The following is a 19,377-nucleotide window of genomic DNA, read 5'->3' as shown; positions in this document are numbered from 1 at the left end:
CTGGCATCCTAATAGCTGGCATCCCGACCAGGAGTATAGTGGGTTAGATTTAGGGCTGGGGGTGTGTGGGTTAGGTTTAGGTGCCATCCCAGGAGGTTAGGGTTAGCCTGCGGGAGGGGGTAGGTTAGGGTTAGGCTGCGGGAAAGTGGGATTTAGGGTTAGGCACCACAGAGGGTAGGTTAGATTTAGGCAATAAGGTGGGAGGGTTAGGTTAAGGCTGCGGGGAAGAGGGGTGTAGGTCTATGCACCAATGGCGGGAGTTTAGGGTTAGGCACTATAGGGGGAGGTCAGGGTTAGGCTGCGGGAAGGGAGTACAGTTGCTCTACATAAAACCAAGAGCTATGTGCTGGAATAAGGTAACATGTGCCCCCTTTACCTACCTCATGCTCTGATATGTACGCTTGGATGGCTTGTTCCTGTTCCTTCAGTCACTTAAGCATATAGAGGGTGGAATTCCACTTGGTTGCTACCTCTTGCTTCAGTTGGTTGTTTGGGAAATGTAACTTTTTTTTACAGCCGCTACAATCTTTTAAATGTGGTTGCTGAATGCCGAAAATGTACAAAAATTATTTGATCCACAGACCGCATCTCCTGCATGCACCTGTCATTTTTGAGAGAACCATCAAGTCTATTGTGTACACAAAACATGGTACGTTTGAACTCCCACTGCTTGTATAATGTTTCTTGCATTATTGGAAATGACAAATCTTGAGAAGAGTTAGAGGGGTAAGCATTTTAGTGAAGCCAGTGATAAAGAGAGTAGCCTGTCTGTAAATTTGCTAACATTGTATATTAGATACTGTTGCTGCTGTTGAAGGCAATACTCCCACTGAGTGGGCTGTCACAGTCATGTAATGTTTAGCTTGACCAGTACTGCTTGTCCACGTTTCCCGGTACAGTGCAAAATTGCTTTTCTGGTGGAATGAAATTGAGTTGGAAATGGAAACACATGACATCAACTAGTCGTCGAAAAACCGATGCACTGATGGTGGATATTGGATGCAGATCTAATGCTTTCAAAGCTATCATGGCTTCAGACATCTGCTGTGCAACAGGATGGCAGCTGTCATTCTAGTTTCCGCTTGCAAATGCTTGTTTTACAATCAATTGTTGTTTGAAACTAATAGTATTTCTGGTCTCTTTGTGGGATGAAGAGTCACCCCCAGCAGCAGCCTTAGCGTGGAAGGATTATTCTTGGGAATCCTGTATAGTGGAGGAATTGGTTAGCCTTTGCAAATAGTGGACAGCAGGACTACAGTACCTTCAATCATTAATGAGGAGGTTGAGGAGGGTGTTGGTGGTTGAGTCTGTATGTGCTCTCCCTCTCTGATGGTAGCTGATACTGGACTACTTGATATAGTATAATTTTACAAGATTTTTCAGATTTTGATACATAACGTACATTAACGTATGGTCCAGATGCCTTTACAAATGTCAGGATTTGGGTAAAAAAATAATTCCACATAAAACTTTTTTTTTTTTGTTTCTTTTATCCTTTGTCCAGGTATGACAACATTGTCCTTTTTGTTGTCATCACTGGTAAGAACTGATGCCACACACAACATCCTACTCCTGAATTTGATCAAATTCTTATCCAAAACATTCATCATCAATATCTTCATTAGCATCAGATACACAAATATCCCCCTCATCCTGTTGCACTTCCACAGTAGCATCATCAATTTCTATGTCAAAACCATTACTATCCTTACATATTCTATTAATTATCCTCACATTTGCAGAGGGTTCAGAAGTGGTAGAAGGGGCCTTCTCTAGGATTACAGTGTCACAATTAGAAATGTCAAACTCAGACATAGCTAATGTGGCACCCTTAAACTCTCCACAGAGATTTGTGAAGTTTCTGAACACACAATTTGTCCTTTAGCCTTAGTGTTCTTCTGTTTTATAGGTGACACATGTACAGTTTGTGTTGAATGCAAGGTTACAGAGATGCCTGACTGTACTGTATTTGGCCCTAGCGTTAGCAAATTCCGCAATAGGCCCTCTATTGTATGAAGCAGCAGTAGTAGGATCACCACTCAAAAGGAAAGGCAATGGTTGAAGCCTCTTCTTGCCAATACATGTGGTGTATGGCATACTGGCAATTTTTACACTTTTCAGCAGTCAATTTTCCTCTTCTATTTAAAGGAAATGTTTTCTTAACCATTGTGAAATGCTGTTTAGATTTGAGGTGCCCTTTTGTACCACTTATTTCCCTTTGACCACCTTTAGTAGATGTTGAAGAAGTACTATGATTGGCAGCTGCCTCAGCACCCATATATTGTTGCCCCAGCTCTTCTATAGACTGACCCATGATTGGGTTTATTTATAAAACCAGAAAAGGAGTAAAGCTAAATTATTTTTTTCCTACTTGTGATTTTGGAGTGCAAAGTGAGAGTATCCCCATTATTAAGTGTGATGCAGCATATATTATTAGCTGGGGCATGTTACAGGGATGCCCCAGCTAATAATATATGCTGCGTCACTCTTAAACACATACTGTGTGGCAAGACCACATAGAGTTTTCGGGAATATGTAATCAATCCAACAGAGGAAATGCTTGTGGCATATAAAAAGAACAGACAGATGTTAGAAAGCTATTTATTAGAGTAGACAAAAACACTATTAGATTACTACAGGAACCATTTGGTAGAGTGGGAAATCATTAGCGGAGATTGCTAGCCTCACTGACTAGACCGCGTAAAGCAAGAAACAATATAACAGCAATAAAAGGTTTGAAAAATGGGAATCTCTTAACAAATAATGAAGATCTAATAAAAACATTCCACAAATTTTACTTCAATCTCTGTACCGCGATCCCACAAGAGGATCATATGATAAATCAGTTAATAGAAGAAACTAATATTAAATGAGAAAACCCCCAGGCTCTGATTGGCTGTCAGCAGAATACTATAAACTCCTACTGTACAACAGGAGCTCTCTCCCAAACTGACTGACCTATTTTAACATATAGGGGTATATGCAATTGCGGTCGAATTCCCGAAATTGTCGAATTTCGGGTCATTTTCGCAAAAAAAAAAAAATCGTCAATGCAATTCAGTACTTTCTGTCAAAAAAACGGACTTTCAAAATTCGACTTTTTGAAATCCGACTTTTTGCAAATTCGACTTTTCTGCAATGATACAAGTGCTGCAATTCGACCAAAGTGTATTCAATTCAAGTTTGGAAATTCGACAACAGTGCTTTTAGACAGCAAATTCGTCATTTTCAATCCGCCACACTTTGGAGGGTGAAACCAATAAAAAAAATTTAAAACATGTTTTTTTTGTGTTTTTTTTTTCTTGGTAATATCAGATCTATTTATATTAGAAGGGATTAGGTACTTGGTTTGTCTTTTTTGGAGGCACAAGTATTATTTATATATTTTTAAAAAAAAATATTTTATTTTTTTATTGCTGGAACGGTAAAATAAAAAAAAAATGGCGTGGGGTCCCCCCTCCAAAGCATAACCAGCCTCGGGCTCTTCAAGCTGGTCCTGGTTCTAAAAATGCGGGGGGAAATTGGGCAGGGATCCCCCGTATTTTTAAAACCAGCACCGGGCTCTGCGCCTGGTGCTGGTTCCAAAAATACGGGGGACAAAACGAGCAGGGGTCCCCCATATTTTTCACACCAGCATCGGGCTCCACTAGCTGGACAGATAATGCCACAGCCGGGGGTCACTTTTATACAGTGCCCTGCGGCCGTGGCATTAAATATCCAACTAGTCACCCCTGGCCGGGGTACCCTGGGGGAGTGGGGACCCCTTCAATCAAGGGATCCCCCCCCAGCCACCCAAGGGCCAGGGGTGAAGCCCAAGGCTGTCCCCCCCATCCAATGGCTGCGGATGGGAGGCTGATAGCCTTGAGTAAAATGACAAGAATATTGTTTTTTCCAGTAGTACTACAAGTCCCAGCAAGCCTCCCCCGCAAGCTGGTACTTGGAGAACCACAAGTACCAGCATGCGGGAGAAAACCGAGCCCGCTGGTACCTGTATTTCTACTGGAAAAAAAATACCCAAATAAAAACAGTACACAGACACCGTGACAAGTAAAACTTTATTACACACTACCGACACACACATACTTACCTATGTTGACACGCCGACTGCCACAGTCTCCGACGATCCGGGGGATCCGCTGTCAATTTTTCTCCCGGATTTTTAGAACCAGGACCAGCTCGAAGAGCCCGAGGCTGGTTATGCTTTGGAGGGGGGACACCACACCATTTTTTGGGGGGGTTTTTCCAGTTTTTTCCCGTTTTTTTTAAATCGCGGCAAAATACGGCAAATCGGCCGTTTTTCGCCCGCGGGACTGTCGAATCCGTTTTTCATTGAATATGGTGAATTCCGGCAGCCACCTGCCGGAATTTACCTGTCGAATTGTGTCGAATTTAAAAACGGCGATAATTTGCCGCGATTCGCCGTGAATTGCATATACCCCATACTGTTCATAAAAATAGTCCAGATTATTTACCATTTAATGAGGCATATGCAACATTAATTTTAAACTCAGGCAAGGAACCCCAAATGGAGTCAACTTATTATACAATCACTCTATTAAGCTTAGACTGTAAATTTATTGCCAGAATTACTGCTAATAGATTGCAGTCAATTTCCTCTGACTTATTGACAGACCATCAGCTGGGATTTATAACAGGCCGTCACTCGGTCAAAGGGCTAAGTACAGCCATTGCAGTAATAGTACAGTTACAACAAGATACAGTACTTCTAAGCCAGGAATATTATTAAGCTTAGATGCCAATAAGGCATTTGACACTATATCGTGGCCATTTTTATACAAAGTGTTACATAATAGGGACTCTGGCGGAAAATTTATAAAATTTCTCAATACAAACCCTTACACATCCCTTCTTATTAAGGGTTCACTATGGGTGGCCAGCGGTCGGGCTCTCGGCGACCAGCATACCGGCGCCGGGAGCCCGACCGCTGGCTTACCGACAGTGTGGCGAGCACAAATGAGCCCCTTGCAGGCTTGCTGCGCTCGCCACGCTACGGGCACGGTGGCGCGCTACGCGCGCCACACTATTTTATTCTCCCTCTAGGGGGGTCGAGGGAAAATAAGTGTCGGTATGCTGGCTGTCGAGCTCCCGGCGCCGGTATACTGAGCGCCGGGAGCCCGACCGCCGGCATACAGAAGACCACCCCTTATTAATGGCACTAGGAGCGAAAAGGTTAAAATGGAATAGAGGAACAAGGCAGGGTTGTCTACTCTCTTCACTGTTGTTCAATTTGGCCTTGGATCCTTTGCTTCGTTATCCACAAAATTGCCCAACTTTGAGAGGTATTATGGCCTATCTCTAGAGAGATCAAATCTGCTTTTGTATACAGTGAACCCAAAGTCATCCTTAAAGCCATTAATGCAAAAACTGATGGAATTTGGTAAGGCGTTGGGATTTACAATTAATTTAGACAAATCAGTGGCTATGTATCTTAAATTGGAGTAAACCAGCATGGGCAGGAGAGCTACCCATAAGATGGGCCCCAAAATATATAACTTATTTGGAGGTTAAACTCCTAAAAGACTTGAGTACATTGTATGGTATCAACGTGAAGTTAGCCATAAAGAGATGTGAAACTGAATTGAGAGGTTGGAAAAACCTTCTGATCTCTCACACAGGACTAATTAATATAATAAAAATTGTACATTTTCTGAGATTACTACACCCTATACAGATACTCCAGGTGATTTGACTAGAAATTATGTCAATGAGATTAACAGTCTTTAATCAATTTAAATGGGAGTGGAAAAAAGTAAGAATTAGTATAATTAAATTATAGCAACCTACTTCTAAGGGGGGATTAACTCTTCCAAATATAGAGTGGTATAATGTCTCTGTACATCCACGTTACATTAATGATTGGATGTCCAATATAGACAACTATGACAACACCTCCTGCTACTAGAAGAGCGTGAATGAGACATTGAATGAAAATTCATCCCAATATGTCAGTACATTTGACCTTCTTGGATAAGTGTAATTTCCAGGAGGGTACGATATCCCTTCCCTTTACTAGAATTAAAAAATAGGCCTGCCAAGGGTAGGACAACTTATTGATATATGGAATAAGAAACCTAAAACTTATACTTAAACTAGTGAAGAATTTGCAGGTATAGTTGCTCCGAACTTAGCATTTATGCAAGCCCAACACTATGTAAGTAGGGTTATTCGATCGTTTGAAGAAAATGATTGGAACAATGGCTAGACAATCTGTTACTGCAAAACACTCCTAAGCAAAAAGCGATATAATTCTATTATTCTCTCCTAAGAAACCTAGGTGATACCAGTGAAACAAAGACAGGGATTGGTAGATGGAAAGAGAGATTTCCGAACATGACGGTAAATACACTGTATAGTGAATTACAGAAAATCTCTAAAATACTTCCAATACCGATTTATATGGAAATGCTTTTTAAAACAGGGCATATTTATACCCAGTAAGACAAAGAGAGATAGACTTATCAACCTCTTGTAATTGTCCAAAATGCTGGAAGAAGGGGGTTGATCTTACTTACTGTATATGGGACTGCTCTGTGATAAGGTGATTTTGGAGAAGAATAGAAGGGTTTATAAATCTATATGTGGTAAAAGACTTCCAGATAAATGCTGATTGGGCTATTTTTAGTATAATATATCAGAAATGAAGGGTCTCAGTAGATCTCCGTAAATTATTATTGATAATTTCCGCAGCAAGGAAAACAATTTTGCAGATGTGTACACAATCACAGAGCCCCTCTATGAGTATGTTTTTAGATAAACTTTATTATATATTTCTAATAGACTGGGTAGAGGCATCAACTCAGAAAGAAAAAAATATGTGAAATTCTTTAAAACATGGGGTAGTTATTTACAAACTTTATCTATACAAATTCAAACACATCTTAAAGAATGCTTCACCATAATTAAATTGAATGAAATGGAGCATGACATTATTATATGAAGAGAATAAGAATTTGGGAAAGGATACCCCATGTCTACTATTTTGTTGTATTTGTCTTTTCTGTGTCTGTCACTGACCTGGGTTGGGAGTGTTGAGAACTCGGGGGTTCTTCCGATGATCGGGAAGAGGAACCACAGCTGGGCCGGAGCAGGGATGGCCGGATGTAGGTTTTCCTCATGCAGAACTTAGCCGTTGTAACCGATGTATAATGCTAAAGAATTAGTTGTGGCCAAGGCTTGGGGCGATGCTTAAGCACACATAAGAATGAAGAACTTGTGAGCGATGTTGAAGAAATGAATGAGGATTTGAGAACGATGTTGAAGCACACAGAAGAATGAAGAACTTGTGAGTGATGCTGATTAAATGAATGAAGATTTGAGAACGATGTTGAAGCACACACAGAAGAATGAAGAACTTGTGAGCGATGTTGAAGAAATAAATGAGGATTTGAGATTCAGTGTAACTCTGGAAGTATGGGAGGCGTTCCTCTTAGGGATACCCTGTAATACTGAAAGACAGGAGATGTCCCTCTGAAAGATACACTATAACGCTGGTAGCACAGGGAATGTCCCACTGAGTGATACACTGTAACGCTGGTAGCACAGGGAATGTTCCACTGAGTGATATACTGTAACGCTGGTAGCACAGGGAATGTTCCACTGAGTGATACACTGTAACGCTGGTAGCACAGGGAATGTTCCACTGAGTGATACACTGTAACGCTGGTAGCACAGGGAATATCCCAGTGAAAGATACTCTGCAACGCTGGTAGCACAGGGAATGTTCCACTAAGTGATACACTGTAACGCTGGTAGCACAGGGAATGTCCCACTGAAAGATACTCTGCAACGCTGGTAGCACAGGGAATGTCCCACTGAAAGATACTCTGCAACGCTGGAACACAGGAGACCTTCAGCTTGGGAACACGCTGAACGCTGCTAGCACTGGTGATCATTGGAAAGACGATACTCAGGCACCGGGGCTCTGTACGGCATCTACCTTTGGACTTCCCGCCCTCTCCCGATTGACGGAAGGGGCCGATGACGTCACCCGCTCACCACGCTCTTGTGGACGCCGGGCGCAATGGTGGTGCCCACACCCCGGGAACCCGCCGGAGGCAGCGCCAGCAAGACGCGACGACCTGGAGCCCACCGGGGGCGACGACCGCCGGGAGACCTAGCGCACCCGGAGCGGTAAGCGCGGCAGCCGCAGCGCCGCAAGTGTAACAGTGTCTCACTGTGTCCTGTAATATATGGTATTGTATTAAAAGATTGGAGTACATTGTGTGAAATATCAATTGACGAATATATATAACCAAATGAACAATGAAAGATTGAATAATTGAATAATAACAATGTGCTATTTTAATCTTCTCTATTGTTGTGTTTAAATGTGTAAATGTAAAACTTGAATAATAAAGATAAGATTAAAAAAACACACACTTTGTGAATCTATATATTAATAGCATAGGGACGATTTTTCTGAATAACTTATTTCTATAAAGCCATTGTCTGAGTGTCATATACCAAGTTAAGGTTTTGGTCTGTAGATTTGCCTAAATAAATTGTTGTCATAGCCAGATTAAGGGAGGGGCAGGGGGGGATATTGTACCCTGGGCCCCCCTCTGTCAAGGGACCCACCGACTGGAGCACACTGGCATCACTAACTCTCCCTCTTGTGCAGAAGCTGAATCAGGCAGCCAGTAGTGAGTAGAACCGTATGCAGTGCAGGAAGAGACACAGGATTATCAGGTTTCATGAGCTATTGATGGAGCTTCCTCACCAGAGAAGATATATGATGGGGGAGACAGCTGTAAGGGACCCATGGATCCCAGCTTTTACTCCTCCCCACGTTGGTGTCTGGGTTCTTCTGTGTAACCTGTTATCTAATAAGAGCATTCAGGTCTACAAAGAAAAACACACGGAAAGTCCAGCTGAGTCATGTCCTAGTGTGTAAGTAGTACAGAGGCTGCTGCTATTCTTACACGTACAAGATAAATGATAGAATAGGCAGTACATATCGGCCAGGCACCCAGTATGTATTATGTAACACAACCCAGCTTATATGATATACTGTATACCGCATCACTTTTAATTTTGAAATGAGAAGGTAGAATTGGTCAACTACAATAATAAATAATTATTATTTGCTAGTAGACAGGTGTTCAATATCAACAGCTAGTCACCCTTCCCAGTTCCCAGACACCACTAAGTAAGTGTAGTATTTATGTAATATACTAGTCCTCCTATTCCTTATAGTAAACTAAAGGTCCCTTGCTGATGTACTAATAAAGTGCTGCTACGAACATTTTTTTTTTTACAAACTTTTAAAACTTCTTGCCGCATCCGACACCCTCTCCCTCCGCTCTCCAGAGGGAAATGGGGCACCTGCAATCACAAAGGAGGGACTTATATATAGTCTTACCGTACTATCCCTTCACACTGGGACACTCATGAAATACACAGGTTATGTTGCTGGCTTAATTCAAATCAGTATTTCACCTGGTTTCAATCAGCCATAGAACCTGGGTAATTAATGAGTGTCCTTTTTAGGCATAGTATGGTAAGCCTTCTAATATGGAATCCAAAACACATGCGATCTGATTCCGGGAAAATTATGTTTTGCCTTGTTCTGGAAGTGTGGTGAGAAGACCTGAGCCAACACTCAGATCCCCTAAATTCGAGGATGTCTGGTTTTCAGAAAAAAATGAACCATACATCTCTATTTAAAATGTATTTATATTTTTCATATCAAGTTTTTAAGATACAATTAATAAAACTCACTCTGGAGTTGTACCCCCAAATATGTTAGGGACTTGCCCGATTGTTGAGGTCACCTGGACGCTGGTGGGCAAGCCATTATTTACGGCCATAACTATGAGAAGAAACTCACTCAAAATGCTACATTTTATTGCAATGATTATTATTAATCAATTGGCAGTGTGTGAATTGTGCACCTGCAAGCTTGTCTTTATATACAATTCATAAAACTCAGCTGGTCTGTAGATCAAATGTTATTGATTGATGTTTATTTTTGTTTTTTAATTCAGAGCCATGTACTATAACAAAAAAGGAAATGGATGAAAATAATTTATATCTGAGGTGGAAATCTGACCCCAAGATATACAGTGCAAATGGTCAGATGACAGAATTTTCCTGCAAAACTGGACATGAGCCTCTCTCTGGCATTGCTATGAGACAAGCGTGTAATCAAGGAGTGGTGCAATATCCTAAATGCCTCAAGAGTGGTAAGTACCAATGAGCCAAACAAAGAGTTTAAATGCAAAAGGAATAAACATGCTCCTCTGTCACTGAAAGGAATCAGTTACCTGACAACCTTTCAGTATTTCTGTGTTTTCCATCACCAGTCCTCATGAACCCATAATAGAGCATATTTTACAGATCTGCTAGTTGGTGCACAGGTGTATTCACCTGGCTGACACATTTAAAAAAACAACAACTCACAGGTGGAGCTAATTATCAGTATTTTAATTGTGATACTGACAATTTCCCGGGTCTCCGCTCTGTGACCCTGGTCGGGAGGATGTGAAAGTGAAGGAAGACAAAATACAGTATATGATGTTATGTGTGGACTGTGCAGAGGGGATGTGATTAGATAGGGAGGCGTTGAAGGTTATTTGGGTTCAAGGAGAATGATACCACTTTCACATAACAAATGCTGGGTCGCACCCGGGAATTGGAAACAGGGACTTCCCGAGTGCAACTTTGCATTGGACCCTTACACTGGCTTCCCTGACCCGGCAATATGCCGGGTCGGGTTGCCATCGGGAGCGGGGACCGCAGTGTCATCGTGGGCATGTGCAGAGGTAGCACTAGGAGAGGAGATCATCTCCGCTACGCCTCTCTCTATGCAGTGAATGGGTATCGGGTCGCATTGTCCCGGGTAACCCGTTCACACTGCACCTGATCCGGTAATAACCTGGAAATTACCCTTTTTTATTCCCGGGTTGAATTACTGGGTCAGGCGCCCCGGGATTTCTGGAGTGACCATTTCATACCGCACAGCAATCTGTGTCAACCTGGCAATATACCGGGTCGATACGGAATTATTTCTGCGGAGTGAAAGGGGTATTAGAAGTGAGTAAAGGCTTTTAAATTTAGCAGCGGCCAGATCATTCACTGCTGTCTCTGTGGAGTTTTGGTCATGAAAGCCTGACTGAAGTGGGTCCATTAAGTTGTGTGAGTAATGAAAGTGTGTGAGGTAGTGTAGGCAAGTCTCTCAAGTAGCTTGGAGGGGCACGGGAGCTGGGAAATGGGATGGTAATTTGAGAAAGTTACGGTCAGAACTTTATTTTTTCAGAATGGGAGTAATCAGTGCGTGTTTGAACAGGGATGTAAAGATACCAGTAGATAGAGAAAGATTACAGGTTTTAGTTAAGGTTAGGATGAGCACAGGAGACAGAGCTTCAGTTATTTCTGATGGTATAGGATCAAGAGGAAAGATAGCAGAGTAGGCAGATAAGAAAAGTGTAGATACTTCATCTTCAGTTGTGGGATCAAATGAAGAGAAGGTGTCGGGGGTTCAGCGAAGGAATTGAGCAGGTCACTGGCTGTGGAAGAGCATACCATTTCATTTCAGATCTTATCACTCTTGTCCTTGAAATAGGAAGTGAGTTCTTATGCACTGGTAGTAGGTGGTGGGATTACTGAGGGAGGGATAAGAAGTGAGATCACTCAGGACCCGTTCTGCGCCTGTACAGACTTCTGATAATCAGGACTCTGCATGGGCACTTGGATCAGCGTGTACTGCTAAATCAGGGCCGAAGTCCTTAGTCATGTTATACATCTCTGAAGCATTTCACACACAAGAAAAATATAATGTGTTACTGTTTAGAAGTCATTAACTTATTTTACATAGTTTTCATGTACTGTAAATTCCTGCATTAAATGATCCTGCTTAACTACACAAAATATTTAATTTTGCAGGTTTTTGTGAATTGGAACAAGCAACAATGAAAATAAATAATATCAATTCCGAAAGCCCTGTAGTTGAACAAGGAGTCCGTATTGAATTTAAATGTAATGTAGGAATGGTGCCAGCAACAGACCTACAAGCCACATGTGTCAAGGGAAAAATAACATATCCAAGATGTAAAGCTCCAGGTAAGTGACAGTATGGAAAACGGCAGGCAGATGATATATTGTATCTACAGTGGCGAAACTAGCGAGCGGTGGGCCCAGGTGCAACAAAATACTTTGCCCCCTGTCCCATCCAAATCCACCCCCTCACCCCTGGAGAGGATCTGGTGAGGGGGACCTGCTCAGGGCAGGGAAATGGATACCTAGAACAGTGCCATAACGAGACATTTTAGCACTGTGTGCAAGAAATGGCATCTATGCGCCCCATCTATGTAAAACAGAGATGGTGCACATGCAAAAAAAATTATATTAAAAAATAAAGGGGCGTGGCTTCATGGAGAAGGGGTGTGGCCACAAAATAATACCAATTCATATAACGGTGCACAGTAGTCTCCATTATTCACATTACGCTGGCCGCCGCCGCTGTGATGAGGGAAGCGCATCCCAGCATTCAGAGCGGTGGCCAGCCTATGTGGAAGGAGAGGGACAGTTGCAGCAACGCCTCCGCCAATTACATTGCGCCGCTGCGGCTCCCGAGTCTCCCTCCCTCCTCCTTCTTACCCCCCGTGGCCGCTGCGTCCCTGTGCTCTACTCCTCAGCGGCGGTGGCCCGCAGCACACAGCGGCATGTAATGAATCAGTTTGACTCATTACATGCCGCGCTGGCTTTGGGCCCCTTGACAGTGGCAGGCCCCAGTGCAAGGCACCGCTTGCCCTGGTGGTAGTTCCGCCACTATGTATCGACATAATTAGGAGAAGACAAGGGGATTTTGTAATTACGATACATTCTCATAAGTGATCTTGTTCTATCGTAAAACTCCAGAGGATATTATCCTCCTGATAATCACTTATTTTATTTTTAAAACTTTCCTAAAAATTCCAATGCAACTCTGAACCTGTTGATGCATTATTTGATTAGATGCTATGTACATAAGTAGTAATAATAATAATAATAATAATAATAATACTTGTCAGCTCTTTACGTTCCTGAAAGATTACCTACAAGGATGCTAAGGGCCTAATTCAGACCTGATTGCAGCAGCAAAATGTTTCTATAATGGGCATAACCACGTGCACTGCAGGGGGGCAGATATAACATGTGCAGAGATTTGGTTGGGGTGTGTTCAAATCGAAATCTAAATTGCAGTGTAAAAATAAAGCAGCCAGTATTTACTCTGCACAGAAACAAAATAACCCACCCACATCTAACTCTCGCTGCACGTTACTGTATATCTGCCTCCCCTCTTGCAATGCATCTGGTTTTGCCCATTAGAGAATAATTTTGCTGCTGCGATCAGGTCTGATTTAGGCCCAAAGTCCTTGATCATGGATGCAAAACATGAATATAAAATTTGTCATGACTGGCTGGTTGAATCTCCAGATACGCCAATCTGAAACTTGCCGTCAGTGATTTATGGTTACATCAGTGCGTGCGGTTACTCAGACACGGTTACTTCTACCAGCAAGAAGACATTCAGTGTTAGGACACAGGGTAGTCCTTAGCTTCTTCCTGCATACACAATTATTAATATTTCAACTAAACAAGTAGCATGAGCACACAATTTTAATATGAATCAGAGAATGTGCTAGATTGAGTTGTGTGTGATCTGAAAAAAGTTTTCAAAGCATAATTAATAAAACATTTTATAAGAATGACATGCAGGTTATGATTTTCATTAGTTTAAAAAAAAAGGGAGAGAAAGGAATAATCAAAAATCAAGGTTATTTACTATACGTATGAGACCTAGTTTTTGGGCTCTCAAGACCCACTTCTCCATCAAACCCAGCTGTCTCTCCTCCTAACCCTGTGTCACCATTGTCTGTCTGCCTCTCTCCTTTATAATGTAAACTCTCACGAGCAGGGCCCTTTGCCCTCATGTGCATTTCCTTCTCTTACTTAGACAATCTTCGGCACCTTGCATCGGCACCTAGCTCTTGGTTTCGGCAACCCTGATTCTTATTACAGTGACATGTCTGCTAATAGTTTATATACCATGTACTTGCCCTACATTGGGCCTAATTCAGACCTGATCGGTGCTATGTGTTTTCGCCCAGCAACCGATCAGGTCTGAACTGCGCATGCGCCGCAGTGCGCCAGCGCATGCCAGACAGCCAACGGCTGTCTCAACCCTGCGATCGCCTCTGCTGATTGAAAGGCAGAGGTGGTCGCTGGGTGGGAGGGGGCAGGCAGGCTGTGTTTGGTCACCATTTAGGAGGCACAGTCCGGGCAAAGCAGGCGTGCCCGGACCGTGCGGGGGTTGGGCCGGGCTGGCTGCGTGACATCACATGCAGCTGCTACGACCAGCACAGCGATGGGTAGCTCCCTGCCAGCGTGCAGGAGCTGCGCTGCCAGGGAGCTACTCTTCAAGTACAAAAGCATCGTCGCTGTGCAATGCTTTTGTACTTGTGTGGGGGAATCAGGCCTGGCATGCAGGGCAGACTAGCCCTGTGCTGGGCATCCACCCGCATGTCTGTGTATCTGATCGTAGATGTGCTAAATTCAGCATATCTACGATCACGTCTGAATTAGGCCCATTATCTTGTACTCTACATCACTGTTTTTCTCATTTTCATTTGTTTATTGACCTTGTTAGGTGCTGCAGAACCCTTGTGGTGCCATATAAATTACGGATAATAATAATAATAATTGCTGACATTATAATGCATTTTATTCACACTTTCTTTTGTTTTTGTTTTTTTCCAAAATCACTTACATTAGCAACTCAGTATAGAAAGAGTTATGTGTAATTATATTTGGTGGTGGGGAAGTTAGGTTTACTCTAGAGATGTGCTCCGGACACTTTTCGGGTTTTGTCTTTTGGTTTTCGATCTGGATCTCCTTTCATGTTTTGGATCTGGATTGGTTTTGCCAAAGCCACCCTTTTGGGTTTTGGTTTTAGATTTGGATCTGGATTTTTTTTGAAAAAAATAATCAAAACAGCTAAAATAACAGAATGTGGGGATATTTTTGTTCCTACAGTAATATTAACCTCAATAACATTCATTTCCACTCATTTCCAGTAAATTTTGACCACCTCACACCTCACGATATTGGCACTCATTCCAAGTTAATTGCTAGCTGCCGTTGTTCGCTGCGTAGCGATCGTTTAAAAAAATGGCAAAACTGCGCATGCGTATGCACGCGCGTCGTACGGATACAAAGAGCATCGTTGCTGTGCAATGCTTCTACCGACGATTCCATTCGCAGAGCCGATCGGAAGGAGATTGACAGTAAGAGTCCATTTATGGGTGTCAACTGACTGTTTTCTGGAAGTGGAAGGAAAAGCGCAGGCGTGTCCAAGCATTTGCAGGGCGGGTATCTGACGTCAATTATGGGACCTCCGTCGCTAGGATCATCGCACAGGATAAGTAACTACAGGGCTGGTCGTGTTTTGCACAAAATGTTTTTGTACCGCTCAGCTGCACATTCGATCGCACACTTGCAAAGCGAAAATACACTCCCCCGTGGGCGGCAACTCTGCGTTAGCATGGCTGCTAAAAGTAGCTAGCAAGCGATCAACTCGGAATGAGGGTTATTGTTTACCAACAGAGGCCAAAGCCTGGCTGGCTAAACTAAGCAACAGAACAGCGGCACAAACACACAGCAGTTATTTCTGTTTAAAAATGCTTTACAAATTAGTACTGTATTAGCAATAACCAATCAAACCAACTCACAAGTACCATCAATAGAAAACAATCCAACACAGAAATTTCCTGAGAATCGTGTGTACAATATCATTGCTCTAAAGTAGTTACCAAACAGCAAAGAAAAAAAAATGAAATCATGTGTAAAATAGCAACAGCAGACATTGATGACCCCTACACAAGTGCACATGCCCCCAGCACATGTATATTCTCAGTGCCCAGTCTGTACCTCCCTCCTGGGGGCCCTTGTTCACTGATGACTGGCACTCTATGCCCATGTAAGCCCCGATTAATCAGCCATTTTGTGGAGCAGCTCTCCAAATTTTCCCCAATCACAAAAACAGCATTCCGTACCTGCGTAGTACAGTGCCGAATACTTTGGGACACACAGTTAAATATTGACCAGGTTACAGAGCTGGTTGGATACAGTGCGGGTCAGACACAGTGCAGGTTACAGTGCAGGTTTGATACAAAGCAGGTTGGATACAATGCAGGTTACAGAGTGGGTCAGATACAGTGCAGCTGGATACAAAGCAGGTCGGATACAGTGTAGGTGGAACTCATTGCGATTTGCACTATATACAACCCGCACACAGGTCGAATACAGTGTGGGTTGGATACAGTGCAGCCAGGTCAGAGTGCGGGTTGGATATAGTGCGCGTTGGCTACAGCGTAAGGTCAGATACATTGTGGGATATAGTTCGGGTCAGATACAGTGCAGGTCAGAGTCTGGGTTGGATACAGTGTGTGTTGGATACAGTGTAAGCTACATCACAGATTGGATAAAGTGCATGTCGCAACAGTGAGGGTTGGTTACAGTGCAAGGTCAGATACAGTGCGCGTCGGATACAGTGCAGGTCAGATACAGTACGGGACGCATACACTGAGTTGTACAGCGTGTACAGATACAGCGTGGGCCAAATAAAGTGTAGGTTACAGTGCGGATCAAATACAGTGTGGGTTAGATACAGCGTAGGTCGGACTCGACACAGTGTGGGTTGGATAAAGTGTGGGTTGGATACAGCGCAGGTCAAATACAGTGTGGGCTGGATACAGTGATGGTCAAATACAATGCGGGATGGATGCAGTGCAGGTCAGATACAGTGCGAGATACAGTGTAGGTCAAATACAATGTGGGTCAGATACAGTGTGGGTAAGATACAGTATGGGATACAGTGCAGGTTAGATACACCAATAGTGCACTTAATGTGACAGAAGGTCCTCAGTGCAGGGTTGTCAGCAGTGTATTCAGTGTGGTACCAGCAGTGTCGGCAGTGCAGGGGTGCCAGCGGTGTCCTGAGTTTGGTGGTGCCGGCAGTGTGGGCAGTTCAGGGGTGCCAGCGGTGTCCTCAGTACAGGGGTGCCATCAGCGTTGGCAATGTAGGAGTGCTGGATGTGTTCTCAGTGCAGGAGTGCAGGCAGTGTTGGAGTGCCAGAAGTGTCCTCAGTACAGTGGTGTTGGCAGTGCGGGAGATGTCCTTAGTGCAGGAGTGCTGGCAGAGTCCTCAGTACAGGGATGCCAGCAGTGTCGCCAATGCAGGAGTGCTGTAGGTGTCCTCAGTGCAGGGATATCGGTAGCGTCAGCAGTGTAGGAGTGCCGGAAGTGTACTCAGTACAGGAGTGCCGGCAGTGCTGCAAGAGGTATCCTCAGTGCAGGAGTGCTGGCAGTGTCCCTAGTGCAGGGGTGCTGGCAGTGTCAGCAGTGAAGCAATACTGACAGCGTCCTCAGTGCAGGAGTGCTGGCAGAGTCCTCAGTGCAGGAGTGCTGGCAGAGTCCTCACTGCAGGGGTGCCGGCAGTTTCTGCAAAAGCGGGAGTGCGGGAGGTGTCCTCAGTACAGGAGTTCTGGCAGTGCGGGAGGTGTCCTCAGTTTTGGGTGTTGGCAGTGTGGGGCCCCCTGGACTCAGGGGCACATGTGCATTGCACACACTGCACCCATTATATGCCGTGGTTCTAAGGTCACTCCTGCATCTGACAACATTGGCATTTGGGTATGATCTGTGCCTGTCCACCTCTAACAGAAGTTATAAACTAGGGCATCCAATATCCATAGCTACAAATTGTCCTGTTCCACTAATCTGATAATAATAACTCTTGTTTTGACTGCCAGGATTGTTGAGTGGTGCAGAAATGTTGAGAAATTTTTAGGAGAAGGGTGACTGGGTATGACCATATTATATATTTCATAAATGCTATACATTAGGTACATATAGGATTGTGTGTTAGTGTGGCGTTTGACTCAATGATGGTGTCTCGAACAATCAAATTAATATTCACAATCTCTTTCCAAGCCGATTATGCACCTGAGAGTTTCTCTGCCTATGAAGTCTGCAGATTCCTGATTGCAGCAGTGTTTGCAGTCTAGCTGATAGTGCTGGATCTGAACTGCAGAGATCATGTGGAATTATTACTATTCTCTCTGCAGTATGCTTCATGCCAGAGTTCCATCCAGAAATAGTGATGGGCACAGCACAGCCATGACAGTCTAGATAAGGTGATTGGCCAAACACCAACCAGTAGCTAGTCTGCTATCACATGACACTTCCATCCAATCCCTGGACAGCCAGGGGTGTAAAAGGAGTTTTTTGGACACTCACAACTCGCAGTGCAGTGTTTGTTGTCTTCAGCCTAGCGGTGTGTCAGATATCTGCTGCGGGTATCCTATAGCATTGCTACTCATACACAATTCCGGAGATTCCCTACAGATACTCTACAGCTTTGCCGCTAATATGCAGTTACAGTACATCCTCAGTATACCTGGTTCACTATTCTGGTTCAATCCCGGTTCCAGAATTCTGGTTCAATCCCGGTTCCTGAATTCTGGTTCAATCCCGGTTCCGCTTTAGACACATGCCACAACATAGTGCTACCCATTATCCACAAGATACACTGCAGTGGTACCCATTATACAAATAACACATCGTAGTGGTTCAAATTTGCCTGAAGTCTTCAACTGCAATACAAGATCATGGGCCTAATTCAGACCTGGTTGCACGCAGGCTGTTTTTTGCACTGTTGCAACCAGGTAATCGCCTCCTACAGGGGGAGGGAGTAATCGCTGTGCATGGGGTGCGAATTGCTGTGCAGAGAGTTGCACAAACAAAAGTTTGTGCAGCTTCTGCACAGCCCAGGACTTACTCAGCCGCTGCGACGATCCGGGCTGTTGCTGACATCAGAAATCCACCTCCCGAACGGCTGGGCACACCTGCGTTTTCTCGGACACTCCCTGGAAACAATGAGTTGCCGCCCACGAATGCCTTCTTCCTGTCAATCTTCTTGCGATTGCTGCTGAGATCACTTTTTTCGCAGAACCTGTCGCTGTCCGGCAACCTCCGTCGCTGGACCTGTGACGCGCCTGCGCATTGCGGACTGCACGCATGCGCTGTTCATACCCGATCGCACGGCTGCAAAAAAAGGCAGCGTGATATCAGGTCTGAATGACCCCCCAAGTCTTGAACTGCAACACAGACTCAAGTCTAAAACATCCTCTCAAGTTCAAGTCTCTGACTCCAACTACATAACTACATTACTACATTACGGTTCCAATTATCCTTTCTAGCATCGCAGTTCAAGACTCTGATTTCTGTTTACTGGATCCAGTCCGGTTCCAGGATACAAAAATTTTGGGATTTATCACTTGGTATCAAGTTCCAGACTACCAAATCCAGTCTGGTTCT

The 19,377-nt window shown here is 43.8% G+C and overlaps 1 protein-coding gene across 4 annotated transcripts in view; it reads left to right on the top strand.

Moving 5' to 3' along the window:
• The window catches only part of LOC134957934 (complement factor H-like), a 498,750-nt gene that overhangs the window by 307,036 nt on the left and 172,337 nt on the right, over positions 1 to 19,377 (top strand). For all 4 annotated transcript variants that reach the window (XM_063940184.1, XM_063940186.1, XM_063940185.1 and 1 more), the window contains exons 8-9: positions 10,008 to 10,205; positions 11,905 to 12,081. In XM_063940184.1, coding sequence (XP_063796254.1) covers positions 10,008 to 10,205; positions 11,905 to 12,081 — 375 coding nt within the window. The remainder of the gene's footprint in view (positions 1 to 10,007; positions 10,206 to 11,904; positions 12,082 to 19,377) is intronic.

The sequence above is a fragment of the Pseudophryne corroboree genome, chromosome 9, assembly GCF_028390025.1.
Source record: "Pseudophryne corroboree isolate aPseCor3 chromosome 9, aPseCor3.hap2, whole genome shotgun sequence".
Classification (NCBI taxonomy): Eukaryota; Metazoa; Chordata; class Amphibia; order Anura; family Myobatrachidae; genus Pseudophryne; species Pseudophryne corroboree.
Note: the sequence above shows the minus strand (reverse complement) of the source record. Positions and strands in the feature narration are given on the sequence as shown.